We start from the raw sequence: 14600 nt of genomic DNA on the forward strand, positions 1-14600 counted from the left end.
CTCAAATTAGAGGCTGTACAACCCCAAGTAGATTTACAGTCCAGAGGAAATCTGTTTGAAATGTCTCTTGTGGGATTAACAACCCAGGAAGAGCAGTTGCTAGTGGGAGACTAGAAACTGTTGCAATAGAAAATAAATATTCATTTGTCAACCTTAAAATAGTGTTTGCCACAAATCACACTACTGTGTTTAATCTTATAATTGTAGGCACTGTTTGAACAGAAATAAAGTGACTGAATAACCAGTATGTTGTAGATGTTGAATTAGGCTGATTCGCATTTTTTTTGTGACTTGGAGCCCACGGTTTATTGCATTGCCTTACGTTACCCCTCCAGAAACACCCTCCAACTCAGCTGCCCCTGTACATTTATCTTGCCTTTTTGTTGTAGGTCTAGCTGCCACACGGCTCTCTTTGGAAGACTGTGTAACATTCTTCTGGGGATTGACCAAAACTCATTCCTTCCTTTTTGTGATTATCAACCTACTGGCATGCTCAAAAAGTAGCAGTGTGTTGTGTGCGTCTCTGCTTGCCTCTATGGGCCTAACATTTCTAGAGCAGAACACTTGTACGAATGTGTTCCTGGGCTGTCCATGGAAATCAGCGGTGAAGCTGGCTGCAGTCCTACACAGTTCACTTATCCTCAGGAAATGCAAAAGATCTAGCTGACCTGCACTCCCATTTCCCCTTCTTTGCCTGCTAAGAGTCTATGTGGCTTTTAATTGTTCACATTTAGCTCTCATTTACATTGGAAGAAAAAATATTTACAGATTGCTTATGAAATCTGTTCATTTAAAAAATATTCCTGGTCAGTGTGACCAGAGATGAGAGGACACACTGATCCTTTGATTTATTTTAATATATATTCCATATATATGGGTTTTCAGTAGGATGTTAAATGTGCTTTGGTACACATATGAATATAAGAATAGCAAGAGTTTAGCTGTCCTCATCTCCTGTTTACCGGAATGGCTGTAAATCAATGCTGAGGGAATTAAAAAAGCACCATTAATGTGTGTGACACTGACTCTACTTGGTCAATTGGGCACCTATCAGCTAGATAACATTTTGGGTCTGATGCCAGGTCAGCATAACCGGGGCAAAATCAGCCCATCTTTGGCAGGACCAAATACAAGCAGCCAGCTGTGACACAATCTAGGAAATTAAGTAATATGTTTATTGTAAATGATCTAGTAAAATTATTTTACTAGGATAAGTAGAAATTTTTAAACAATCCAGCAAAGGGCTCGTATGAGAAAATCAGCGAGATGCCAAGGTACAATTTGATTTCCATTGTTCTATCTGTAGAGAAAGCATGATTGCAAAAAAAGGAGGTGTTTACATAAACTGATAAAAAACTCCAGAATTCAGCAGAACACAGCCACGTGTTCCTGGGCTTCCTTCCATAAATGTCTCACCATGTCTGGTGCAGCCCCATTCACCTTCACTATGAGGGGGATCATACTCGCACTAGCGCTCACCCTTGTAGGTAAGCCTACATATTCCTTCTTCATTTCTTTTCCCCCAAATTTCCTCACGTTCAGTAGCAACAACTGGATCTAGGCTGAAAGGTACTCATCTGGTTTTCCACCTCTTTTTGCAGGTAGCCAGAAGTTTGATATTGGTAAGTAAACTTCCTTCTATAACCTTCTTTTGGTGGCTTCATTACGATTCCTGTTTATTAGAACATGGTTGCAGGTATTCCTAAAATGGCTGTTATTCCTCACAGACCCTGGATTCAGTAGCAGAAACAGCCACTTGTACAGCTATGAAGGCTGGGTGTTGAATGGGCTTCAAGAAAAAAGTTTAGCCAAAGTTGGCCTGCGCTTGAGCAGCAAACTGGAGATCAGTGGGCTGTCGGAGAACACTTACCTCCTCAAGGTACCCCGTCCTCTTCCAAATACACTGTGCAATGGTGAACTATACATCGCAGTCATAGCTGCATTTGGCTAACCTGTGGTTTAGGAAAGCTGTAGGGAACACAACTGGAGACCTAGTGTTGTAGATGTGAAACTTCAGTCTGAAGATCATTCTCTGACAAGTGATGAGTTATTTGGCATCCAGTCAGTTTCCAGTGTTTGTTGTGGAAATTGTCAGAAGCAGGTGTTCCTCAAGATTTTGTGTTGGAAATAGATCAAATCAGAGATTCTGTTAGAAAATTATTATTTCTATCTCAAAGCACTCAAGCCTGCTCTGTGTTTAGGATTTGGTTCTAGTTTCAGTGCACATTTCCAACTTCTGTGGGAAGCCAGGACATGGGTACGTAAAATCGTTGTCATGCAGGCAAATAATAAGCTTAGACTTAAAAAGTGATAAAAGCTGAAGATAAAAAATGATGTGATAAAAGAAAGATTAAAAAATGAAAGGCATAAAAAAGGACCATGTAATAATATTTAATATTTGGATAATGCAGTAAAAGGTCTGTTTGTGAAATCACACCTCTACCAACATCAATAGAGATAGGACCAAAATATTTATCCAAAATGAATATGTTTCAGAAAAATATTTTTATTTGTCTGTTTAATGTAGTTACAAATCAGAGCTGCTTTTTTGGGCACTGACTTCACCGACAGAGCTCTTCACTGTTTGTAGCTGAGCTGTAGATATTTCATTGATGAGGGCAAGATGTAAAAATTATGGGCTAGGGATTGCATTTCTCACTACTGTCTTCATCTCCATCATGAAATTCTTATGTGGTGTGCACCAAGCTGTGCTCTGAGGCATCTGAAGTGGCAGTAACTTTGCCAAAGTTACTAAAATTGCTTCTGATTTACACTGAGTATCAGTATGGGGACAAAAATGGAGTTTATTTAAGCAATTCACAATTATTAATCAAATATAGCAACTAGTTTAGTAAAGAAGAAAAATGGAAAAGGAATGAATTAAAATGAAACATTCTAAAACTATACTTTTTTGACATTTAGAATGATACAAACTTCTAAAATGCTGGGTTTCGCCTAAAGCAGAATATTTATTTTAAGGCTGAAAATATAGGGAGAATTTTATTTTATTTTTTTAATTAGTTTTTGAATCAGCCTTTTGCCCTGTAGAGTTAATGCAAGTGAAATGTTTAAAACATTCCCAGGAGATAATAGCAATACATTAACTGCTTCTGTAAGATAAAATAACACTGCTGAGCCCAAAGGGTTTGTACTGGTTTTACAATAGTGTAAGCAAGAGACAAAAGAATAAACTGCCTTATGAATTTATAAGCCTACATTTGGAAGGAAAGAATATATAACTAGGGATTACGTTAATTTCTTCCAATCTGTTTGCTTATTTAGTACCAAAGTAATTCTATTCACATAAGTATCTTTTCTTAATTTCCTCCCAGATCCGCTCTCCACAGTTTGAGGAATACAATGGCATCTGGCCCAGGGACCCATTTACCCGCTCTTCTAAAATCACCCAGATAATTTCTTCATGCTTTGCCCAGCCCTTCAAGTTTGAATACAATAGTGGACGGGTTGGAAACATTTATGGCCCAGAAGACTGCCCTGATCTGTGTATTAACATAGTGAGAGGAATGCTGAATATGGTGCAGATAACCATTAAAAAGTCACAGAACGTGTATGAGTTGCAAGAGGTGTGTTTTTTTTTCCATTCTAAAGCTACTTCACCGAAAGGATGTGTTCTCTTAAGGTGATCTTCCTCCAATTTTCTGTTCATGTGCATCTTCTCTCAAATGTTCATGATCAGAAAAAGACAATTTTCATTTGTATAGAAGAAAATGTGTGCATGGATATGCATTATGCACATTAATATGCAATGCATATCAACATACAACGAATTATCTGGGCTGGATTCTAAGACGTCTGTCTTAAAGACTTAACATGAAGTCCTATGAAGAGAAAAGAATTATTAGCTATAAATGTATTTGTTATATGGCTTCCCCGATATAGCTACTTGATCCATTTTATTTGTTCATTGTTGATATTGATTCCTTTCTCATTTTAAACTCCATCCTCTGACTGAGTATTGTTCACTTGTCTGTTTTTTAGCTCAATAGGATTAATTATGTAGTGGTAATAGGTTTCAAAACATGATTAACACCGTTCAGTAGGTCCTTACCCTCATACTGCTTCTTCTGGATCTTTGTTCCTTAAACTGTCTTCTCACGCAGTGAAATCCTGATATAATTAGGAAGTCTCATTATCTGTATTGATCTGCCAGGGTGGAATTGGTGGTGTTTGCCATACAAGGTATGTTGTCCAGGAAGACAGGAAGAACAAACGAGTCTCTGTTACCAAAACTGTAGACGAAAATAATTGTCAGGAAAAAGTGAAGAAGAGCATTGGAATGGCTTACATCTATCCTTGTCCTGTCGACATGATGGTATGTGAGATGTAAAAAGATGTTCCTAATTATAAGCACAGCCGTTCTGTTCCCATTCACTCTTTGGGTCTCTCTGTCCCCCAGAAGGGAAGGCTCATAAAAGGGACTGCAGCTTACTCCTACAAACTGAAGCAGTCAGATAGTGGTACCCTCATCACAGAAGTAGTGTCACAGCAGGTGTATCAGATCTCACCACTCAGTGAACCTACTGGTGTTGCTGTCATGGAAGCAAGGTAGGTGGGACATGGGCTTGCTTCACAAAATGAGAGTAATTATAGATTCTAGTCGTCTCTTTCACCCCCAGTTGAAGTAAAATGGGAATTGAGTTCTAGAGGAGTTGGGTACATCTGCGAGTACTCATACTTGGCATTTCCACACTCCTAAAAACCCAGTGAACAATTCTTTATTAGTACCCTGGTGAACTCAGCACTACAATTACATGGAAGAAAAGCAGGAAAGTTCTTTTGCTCGCTTATATCATAAGAAAGTGATTTTATTACTTTCTTATGATATAATCATTGATTACATTGTCAATAGCTCTCATTTAGAAGACAGCGGCTTAGCTCCTCTGAAACTATTCCATTGTAGAAAACTCTTTATACTATTTTGTTTCAGTTAGCAATCTGTAAGCTGTTACCGTCTTAAGAAAAACAATTAAAGAGTAAATCCGTTATGATCGCATTATCTACTGAACCAACAAACCGCCAAGGCAAATGGAGGAGAAGAGCTAATTCATTCCTTCCGTGACACTTGTCTTTCGACAGACAGCAGCTCACCTTGCTTGAAGTGAGAAGAGAAGTGGGGAGTGCTCCAGACACTCCCATGCAGAGCTACGGAGGCCTTCGTTACCACTTCCCGTCAGTACTGCCACAGATGCCACTGCAGCTTATCAGGACGAAAAACCCTGAGCAACGGGTATGGCCTTTTTAGCTCTTCAAATTGCTCTCCTAATAAGATTAATGAAAGAGTAATGATCATAAATTCCAAAGGAATTAATTATGTATGCCCCCTCTCTCTCGTGTTCTGTAACAGATAGTAGAAACACTGCAGCACATAGTCCTGCATAACCAGAAAGATTTCCACGACGATGTTGCATACAGATTCTTGGAGCTCATCCAGCTCTGCCGGGTAGCAAGTGCTGATACTCTTGAGTCCATCTGGAGGCAATTTTCAGATAAACCCCGCTACAGGTATTTCATTGTATGAACTTATAAAAAACATTTCCATTTGGGGAGAATTGAGAGCTAAAATTAAGGTTTTTTTTTTCTTCAACCTGCTTGCAGGCATTGGCTGCTGACTGCAGTTTCTGCGACAGGCACCACAGAAGCACTCAAATTCATTAAGACCAGAATTCGCAATGATGACCTTAACTATGTTCAGACTCTTCTAAGTGTTTCGTTTGCTCTCCACTTAACGAAAGCTGATGAACAGACAGTACCAATAGCAGCAGTAAGTAAATCCACGTGAATTTTTCCTATCCAATAACAAAAGAAATGATAATTGATGACCATCTTTGATTATACAGTACATTAGGGACTGGATTCTCCTCTCATGTATATCAATTTTGTGCAAATGTTGAACCATGAATTTCTTTTGGCACTACATACATGAGAGGAGAAACAGTCTTCTGTCTTCATTTTGCTACATGGATATAAAAGCCATTCTCCTGTAACAGCTGCTGAGAGTAATTCCCATTTTAGTTTACTGGGATAACATGCCAGGCCTTCTACAGACAAAATTTTGTCCACTTCAGTCTCTTGCTTCTGAAACAAATGGTGATTTGTTCGTTATGATATTCAAATAGTTCTTTTTAATTGCAAACTACCCCTATTGTCACAGAATATTAACTGAAACCAGGGTACCTATAAACTGGAAAGTGCTGCAAGTATTAGTGCAAACATCACATATTTTGACACTAATTAATCATTTATTCTGAACAGGATTTTTCCCATCTCTAGTCAATATTCTTCTCAAATAGTAAAAAAAGATATGATGTAAGAATGCATCATTAATATAACACATTGTTGTAAGGATATTCCATTTATAGATTGATGTTTACCCATAATATTTGTATTTTCATTGTTATTCTCTGTTATCCCATGTTGCACCCTATGAGGAAAATCAAAATGGAGCTAACATATATATATGTTTATTTATGTTGCAATGAGTGGAGCATTAAGCTCATAAGTAAACTTGCAAATAAAATACCTACAAGCTGATTTAGGTTGTTGGGCTGTGAATCATTCTGAAACTGCTCTGACGGTTTTCCTACTCTGAGAGTTATGTCAAGCACTGTATTAAATACTAAGTTAATTTTGTTTTACTTTTTTTTTCCCCTCAGGATTTAATGACCAGTTCTCGAATTCAGAAAAGTCCCATGCTTCAGCAAGTTGCCTGCTTGGGATACAGTTCTGTGGTCAACAGATACTGTTCTCAGACCTCAGTTTGTCCTAAAGAAGCTCTTCAGGTGAGTGGCTTTTACGCAGGTTTTTCTTAATAGGTTTGTAATGGTCATTACATTAGCTGAATTCTTTTGAAGATACGGTACAGAAATGGCAGTTTGACTTAGAAATACACATTTCATTGGTCTCCTTCAGAACAAAGGCAATGAATCATATTACTAATGTAGGTATTTTCTTCATCACTGAAAACACGGTTTTCACATTATAAGATAAAATCCCAAAAGAAGCCACTACTGAATAATTTTGCTAAAACCAGTTGGTTTATTGCCACTGGTTTTTCAGTGGGTTAGGGAAGCACTGTCGAAAATCTATACATGAGGAAGAAAAGACTGACCTGTGCTTTGCCTATAGCCCATCCATGACCTAGCAGATGAAGCAATCAGCAGGGGCCGTGAAGACAAAATGAAATTAGCTCTGAAGTGCATTGGTAATGTGGGAGAACCAGCCAGCATCAAGCGCATCCTGAAGTACCTCCCCATATTTTCATCCAGTGCTTCTGATATCCCCATCCACATTCAGATTGATGCCATAATGGCCTTGAGAAAGATAGCTTGGAAGGAACCCAAAACAGTAAGTATGAACTGCCAGAGATTACTGAATGAATTAGAGAATATATACTGTGAAGGGTAATGAATTTAATGGTATTATGTTTGTGGGTTCAGCATTTTTTAGAAAAAGGTTTATTTTTAAGAACAACACAGTACAATTTTATATTTCAGCTGATGTTTTCTGCTAAGCTGTAATAATTGTTTGTCAGTAGGAATCTTCCAGAAGGATATCAGCCGTGTTTCTTTAGTCATCTGTCCTAACCAATTAGGTCCTGTGATAGTTATATAGGGTGGAAATTTAGCCACCTAAAGGTCAGACATAGAGTTTAACCTGCCTCGATATTCAAGAGGAAAGAGAGAGGCACTTTTTATTGACTTCCTAGGCAAAATGCTGACATTGCTCTGACTCTTTTCAACCTTTCCCCTGAGGTTGAACCGCTGACATGTCACTGAGGTTGCTGGTGTGGTGAGCATAGACGAGACTCTTGCCTTCGGATGATTACAATATAGAAGCTATGTGAGACAGCATCCACTCAGACTGTCTTTGGCGAGCTGATGAATCTCCCCTTTTAAAAGTGGTCTAAAATAGTGAAGCACGCTCACTGAGTCAGTGGGGTTGCTCCAAAGAATTGATCTATCGTATCTGCATTTGTTTCTTCTGAAGTTATTCACAAATCTTTGAATGACAGTAATGCAAAAAGCTAAGCTGATGTCTGTTTGGTTGAATTGTGAATGTACTGTTCCAATACATTTATTTCAGATTCAATGTCCACCCTTCTCCATGGGGCTGTTCCTCCATAGCCCCTTCTGTTGTCTTAATAATATGATGTGGAACCATACAGTAAAAAAGATGAGGAAACCTTTCTGCAGGGACAAGAACTCCCTCTCCCATACTTCTTGCGGGCCATGTGTGGATCCCATCTGCAAAAAAAGTCTCAATTATTGGTAATTTCAGACACTTTTCTCTCTGCAGGTGCAGGGATACCTGATTCAGATCCTTGCAGAGCAGTCGCTGCCCCCCGAAGTGCGGATGATGGCCTGTGCTGTGATCTTTGAGACGAGGCCTGCGCTCCCTTTGATAACAACGATAGCTAACGTGGCAATGAAGGAGCGCAACCTGCAAGTGGCCAGTTTCGTCTATTCCCACATGAAGGCTTTGGCAAAGAGCAGTTTGCCATACATGTACAACGTGTAAGTAGAGACAGGAACGAGGTCAGAGATCTTCTGCAAATACTTTCTGTTACCTTCTTGTTAGTGAGCACAGCACGTGCTGACAAACTGAATTCAGATTAGAATCTTATGAGGTGCGGCTTATTTCTGGATATTGTCACCTCTTTCATTTTGTTTAGATCTTCGGCTTGTAATATTGCTCTCAAGCTGCTGTCACCCAAATTGGACAGACTGAACTTTCGGTATAGCAAGGTCATGAGCTTCGGTGATTACCTTGGTGAGTAAAAGCATTTCAGTGACCAGGAAATTTTCACTTCAGAAATTCATTCTTCTGAGACATCAAGTCCTTTGGAGAAATAGGGCATTCTGCATTTCAATAAGAAATGGAAATAAATGTGGCAGTCACATATGGTGTGTAAGTAACCATTTATTAATTTGGGCCTAACATTTAAAATTTATGTAATGATATACCTTAGAGTTGGTAACGTAGAAAAGCTTCTCAATATGACCTTAAATAATACGCAGAATGGTTAGAAAAAAAGATGTCTTTTGTTTACTTCTGCCTTAGATAACTATAAAGTTGGTGTTGCTGGAGACATCTTTGTTATGAACAGCCCAGGAACGATGTTCCCATCAGCAATAATTTCCAAGCTGATGGCATATTCTGCAGGGTCAGTGGCGGATTTGGTGGAGGTAAATATTTACTTAGATCAATAATAAAGCCAATTAAAATTAAAAGTGACCACAAAGTTTCATCTCTGAAGTATGTTTTGGACTGCTCTTTCTCATGCTGTTTTGGTAGGTTGGTGTTCGCGTGGAAGGCCTCACAGACATCATCATGAAAAGAAATATCCCATTTGCTGAATATCCTACATACAAAAAGATTAAGGAGATTGGAAAAGCTGTAGGTATTTGAAGTAATGCAATGTGTGGGTGACGTGAAGGGGTATTTAGTGAGGCCTCTCATACTAGTTAAGCCTAGTCTCAGAAGACAAGCTACCTGCCTAGCAGTCAGCTCAAGTATTATTGTGAAAGCGAGATGTGGAGTGGGACTGCAGGGGACATCACTCCTGATTGTGATAGTTGTGATAGTTTCTGCAAATTGTCGCTCTGGCCCTGCCTCCTCTCCACCTCATGAATGGCTCAGGTGGAGACAGGGGAGGTGGACTTTGCGGCACCATGTGTGTCTCATGCATGGCAGGCTTCCTCCTCCCTCCCTTCACCTACTTCACTTAATTTACAAGAACATACCTTTGTCTACAAGTGAAAAGGTGATTTGTTGCTGTGCTTTCAAACTGGTTTTAGCGGTGCTAATAGAACTAGTGGTACTAATGGCTCTATGTAAATGTTATTGCATCGGAATGCAAAACACTGGACAGGAGGCTATTCGTGGGCATCTCAATGTGCTCAGGGATTAAGTCTGAATTAGTAATGCTATGCTATTTACGCAGCAGCAAAGACATGCAAGCAGCAATGGAAAATCGCAGCTTGTTCAGTGATGAGTTTGATTACCTTGCTGAATTACCATTTGTAAAGTGCTGCATGAAGGAATTTTTCATGTTTCATTATCTGTTCCCTAGCTGCTGGGATGGAAGGAGCTGCCAACAGAAACTCCCTTGATATCAACCTACTTTAAACTATTTGGCCAAGAGTTTGCCAACATCAATATCAACAAAGAAGTCCTGCATCAGGTTATAAAGGTACCAGGGACTCCTACTTTTCTTTGTGAGATTTGACACCATTGTGTTTTTATATCCCGACCTCTTGGATCTTTGTTTTACTGCAGACTGTGCTAGAACCTGCTGACAGGAACACGGTGATGAAGAGAATCGCCAGCCAAATCCGCAATGGCATTGCAGGGCAGTGGACGCAGCCCCTGTGGGTGGGAGAGCTGCGCTACATCCTCCCGACCTGCACGGGCCTGCCGCTGGAGTACGGGTGGTACGCCACTGCCCTGGCGCGCACAGCGCTCAGCGGTGAGCTGGGAGGGACGAGCTCAGCGGCGCCAGCTCTGCGCGGGGGGGAGAGGGACGGGCTAGGAGGGGCTGGAGAAAGAAGTGGAAAAACAGGAAGTTAGAAAAAGAACTCATTTTTGTACTGGGGAGGGGGTAGTGAAGATATTTGAAGGCAAGGTGGATGCAGCTAATTTCTGCCTCATCTTTGAATGGAATGAAGACAGAGATGGTGAGGTGAGAATCTGGGAAGCCAGAGACAGAAAGGTCACAGCATTCAAGGCCCGAAAAAAACAAGAGCTGCCTGGAGAGCTGATGCAGACATAGGTAGAAGGGGCTGGCTCCTGAGAGATGCACACACAAGCTGTGCCAGGATTCAATGGTCATTTAAGCAGAGAAGAAAGTAGAAGGTAATCGAAACAGAAGTACAAGTAACGTTAGAGAAGATGGGAAGAAGGCTTGTGGAAAGAGACAGAGAACTTTGTTTTAAAAGAATAAATGTGCAAGTATGGATCCTTATAAAGAATTAATGCAGTGGTCATACTGTTTGTTGTGCAGCAGACTTTTAATTTAGGCAAAACTGACCCTTCCTTCTGCTGACATCGCATAACGAATGAAAGACAAAGCACATGTACTTGTGCTCTTTATAGAAGTCTTGTATGCGCCTACTCTTCACTGTTCTTGCTTTTTGTTTGTTAGTTTGATTTAATAACATTTTTGAACCCCAGCACCTTGTTTTGTGGATTTTTTAAAAAAATAATATCCTTGTAGCCAAGCTAGGGAGGAATGGATTGGATGGATGAGCTACAAAGTGAGTGAAGGATGTCTGGACTGCTGATCTCCTAGAGTAGTCAATGGATTACAGTCTAATCAGTGGCTTGTTACGAGTCTTTCTCCATCATTAGCACTTGTTCATTGTCTCTTTCAACAATCTGATCTTTGGAAGAAAAGACACCCTCAGCAAGTCTGTGTCAATGATGACATTGATTTGGTGAAAGCAATCACTGCACTGGAGGGTCAGGCTGCCACCCCAGGGGACCCTGACAGGTTGGAGGGGATGGCTTGATAGAGTGTGATGAAATTTCACAAAAACAACGCAAAATCCCTTCAGCTGGGATGGAGTAACTCATACAGGTGTGTAGGCTGAGCATCACCCAGACAGCAAGTGGCTTTGCAGAAAAAGTCCCGGGAGACCTGGTGGACAAGCTGGTACAGTGAGTCAGCAGTGTGCTCTTGTGGTGAGCAAGGCCAACTGCATCATTGGCTGCAACAGCAAGAGCAGAGCTAGCATGAAAATGTTTTCCCCCTTCTGTTTAGCATATCTGAGGCTGCATCTAGCGTACACTGTCCCATTTGGGATCTGCAGTACAAGAAAGATGGTCACACTTTGTTTAGCCTGGTTGCCCACCATTCACTCTGTCTTCTGGCTCCTCACGTTTCTGAAGTTTTAGTGTTATACTAATTAACAAATTTACAATTTTTGTCAGCTCTTTGTTTTATGACTAGTTTTATTTCCATTTTCAATACATTGCATCAGAACCTTTGCATAGAGAATGATCTTTCTGTATATTTTCAGTACTTCTCAGACTCATAAAAGATCTCATGTACCTCAAAGTCTGTCTTGTTTTCTTGTCATAACAAAAATACTGGCTCTTCCTGAAAACAGTGTCTTACTTAAATTCAAATCCTTTCTTTCATGTTTACTATATTTAAATGTTGTTCTGTCATTCGCAGTTGATGGAAAGATGACGCCCCCTTTAACTGGAGATTTTAGACCTTCCCAGTTGCTTGAATCTACCATGCAGATTCGGTCTGACATAAACCCAAGGTATAGCAGGTTTCTAAGGCTATATATGTGATGGATTTTTTTTATGAAAAGGTTTCTTACATCTGACAATTTCCCTCTGTTTCAGCTTGTACATACATACAGTTGCAACAATGGGTGTCAACACAGAATACTTTCAACATGCTGTTGAAATTCAAGGCAAGGTCCTGACAAGAGTGCCAATGAAGTTCGATGCCAAGATAGACATGAAACTCAAAAACATTAAGATTGAAACAAATCCATGCCGTGAGGAAACTGAGATAATGGTTGGGAGGTACAGTAGTATTACTTCAGAATACTTCCTGTTGCTGAAACCTTACAAAGTTCACTATTCATTGACCTCCTGCAGAGGTTTCTAGATAGACGGAGTGACTTTTCAGTGTGTAACAGAACCTTTGGGATAAAGAGCAAAAAAAAGAAGTAGGTGAGTTAAAAAGTCAAAAGATAGCTAAATTATTTAGGAGTTTAGTTTTCATTTTAATTTCTTTATTATTTTGTGGGTTTAGTTTTTATTGGTTTATTATTTTATTGCCTTTTAGGGTTTTTAAATTTTATTTTAAAGTTTATGTCTTCTGTGTTTTGGAAATTTGTTTAATTTTAGCCAGATTTTGAAAACTTCCTGTGATATAAGGAACTGATGTTTGTCATGAACTCGTCTCTAATAATATTTATACTTCTGCTTGTATGTACAATCTCTGTGTTCGAACAGCATACCTCTGTGCTGTCACATGATACTGTCAGGGATGTATTTAATTTAATCCAAAGACAAGGGTTCAGAATAATTCACCTTTTTTTTTTACACACATCTCAACAGACATAAGGCTTTTGCTGTATCAAGAAATATAGGAGAACTAGGTGTTGAAAAGAGGACCTCAATTCTCCCAGGAGATGCGTCATCAGATATTGTTGAAGAACCTTTCAAACCATCAGAGAGAGCTTCCAGTGAAGGTTTCACAATGGTAACCTATTCCTTTTTGCTCATATAGTAATATTTATCCTCTCTGTGATGCATATGTCTGCAGTTTTACTCTTGCCTGTGATACGCTCCCAGTGGTACTCACATACTCATCTCCACTGCAGCAGGGAGCTGACAGCGGGCTAGGGAAACATGCCTATACTTCTCAAGAGGATTTTCACCATGGCACAGGAAGAAAAACTCATAAACGAGACATTTGTGTCAAACTGCATCATCTTGGTTGTCAGCTCTGCTTTTCCAGAAAGTCACGAGATGCCAGCATCCTAAAAAATACATATTTGCACAGATTAATTGGAGAACATGAAGCTAAAATAGTCTTGATGCCAGGTACAATACTGAACACAAGCCTTGTCATCTTAGGTTTATTGGTGCTATTTGAAGCAGTATAACCTTCTAATGTGTGTGATTGGTGTGTAGTTCAAACAGATGCTGATATTGACAAAATTCAGCTGGAGATTCAGGCAGGATCCAGAGCAGCTTCCAAGATAATTCATGTTGTAGATTCAGAGTCTGAGGAAGAGGATGAGTCACCTCCCTATGAGGACATTCAAGCTAAACTGAAGAAGATTCTAGGCATTGAAAATGTGTTCAAGGTAAGAGACTCTGAGAATGGGATGGGCCAATAGTTTCCCATAAATGAAGCTAAGAATTTGAGGTTCACTGTGTAAAGCTTGCATAGGAAAGCATGGATGGGGCTAGTTTGAAAGATGCCAGTGCCAGACCTGTCAGCCAGGTCTACATCTGGAGGGCCTGCATCCCAATGGGTGTATCCAAGCTGGGGCTGGTCCTCTGTGCTGGGCTGGATTTCAGCTGGGCAGGGTGGATCTAAGGGAGTTTGGCATCTTCTGCAGTGAGTGAGGCGGGTAAGTTGTTGTTCCTTGAAAGGCTGATATGAACAGTTTGTCTGACACCCCGAGGAGTTTTACTTTGTGAATATAGAACCAGATATATCCCGTCTCTTGCACTTCTCTTTTTTGGTAGGTTGCAAATAAAACACGTCACCAGAAGAAGCAACCTTCTAAGAAAGGAAATACCATGCTAACAGAGCTTGGGACAGACCCCAGTGCAAAAAATCCCTCCAGCTCATCTTCCGCCTCTTCAACTATTTCATCTTCTTCCTCATCATCTGCTGCTTCTCCTGATCGAAAAAAGGCTGTGGATGAAGACAAGAATGATCAAGTAAAGCAAGCAAGAAATAAAGATGCAAGCAGCAAGGGCAGCAGCAGTAGTAGCAGTAGTGGCAGAAGTAGCAAGAGCAGCAGCAGCAAGAGCAGTAGTGGCAGAAGTAGTAAAAGCAGTGGCAGCAGCAGTAGTAGCAGCAGCAAGAGCAGTAG

General features: G+C 40.1%; 1 protein-coding gene across 1 annotated transcript in view; it reads left to right on the plus strand.

Moving 5' to 3' along the window:
• The first annotated feature begins 1447 nt into the window (after positions 1–1447).
• Positions 1448–14600, plus strand: part of LOC103775492 (vitellogenin-2-like) — a 23445-nt gene continuing 10292 nt past the window's right edge. The window contains exons 1-23 of the mRNA XM_008942951.1: positions 1448–1487; positions 1602–1622; positions 1728–1879; positions 3333–3584; positions 4172–4333; positions 4418–4566; positions 5098–5248; positions 5366–5523; positions 5617–5782; positions 6675–6800; positions 7147–7365; positions 8317–8534; positions 8693–8790; positions 9082–9206; positions 9316–9417; positions 10094–10213; positions 10300–10489; positions 12200–12293; positions 12379–12564; positions 13105–13249; positions 13371–13593; positions 13684–13859; positions 14248–14598. Coding sequence (XP_008941199.1) covers positions 1448–1487; positions 1602–1622; positions 1728–1879; positions 3333–3584; positions 4172–4333; positions 4418–4566; positions 5098–5248; positions 5366–5523; positions 5617–5782; positions 6675–6800; positions 7147–7365; positions 8317–8534; positions 8693–8790; positions 9082–9206; positions 9316–9417; positions 10094–10213; positions 10300–10489; positions 12200–12293; positions 12379–12564; positions 13105–13249; positions 13371–13593; positions 13684–13859; positions 14248–14598 — 3624 coding nt within the window. The remainder of the gene's footprint in view (positions 1488–1601; positions 1623–1727; positions 1880–3332; positions 3585–4171; positions 4334–4417; positions 4567–5097; positions 5249–5365; positions 5524–5616; positions 5783–6674; positions 6801–7146; positions 7366–8316; positions 8535–8692; positions 8791–9081; positions 9207–9315; positions 9418–10093; positions 10214–10299; positions 10490–12199; positions 12294–12378; positions 12565–13104; positions 13250–13370; positions 13594–13683; positions 13860–14247; positions 14599–14600) is intronic.

This window comes from Merops nubicus, unplaced genomic scaffold (assembly GCF_000691845.1).
Source record: "Merops nubicus isolate BGI_N331 unplaced genomic scaffold, ASM69184v1 scaffold7446, whole genome shotgun sequence".
Lineage (NCBI taxonomy): Eukaryota > Metazoa > Chordata > Aves > Coraciiformes > Meropidae > Merops > Merops nubicus.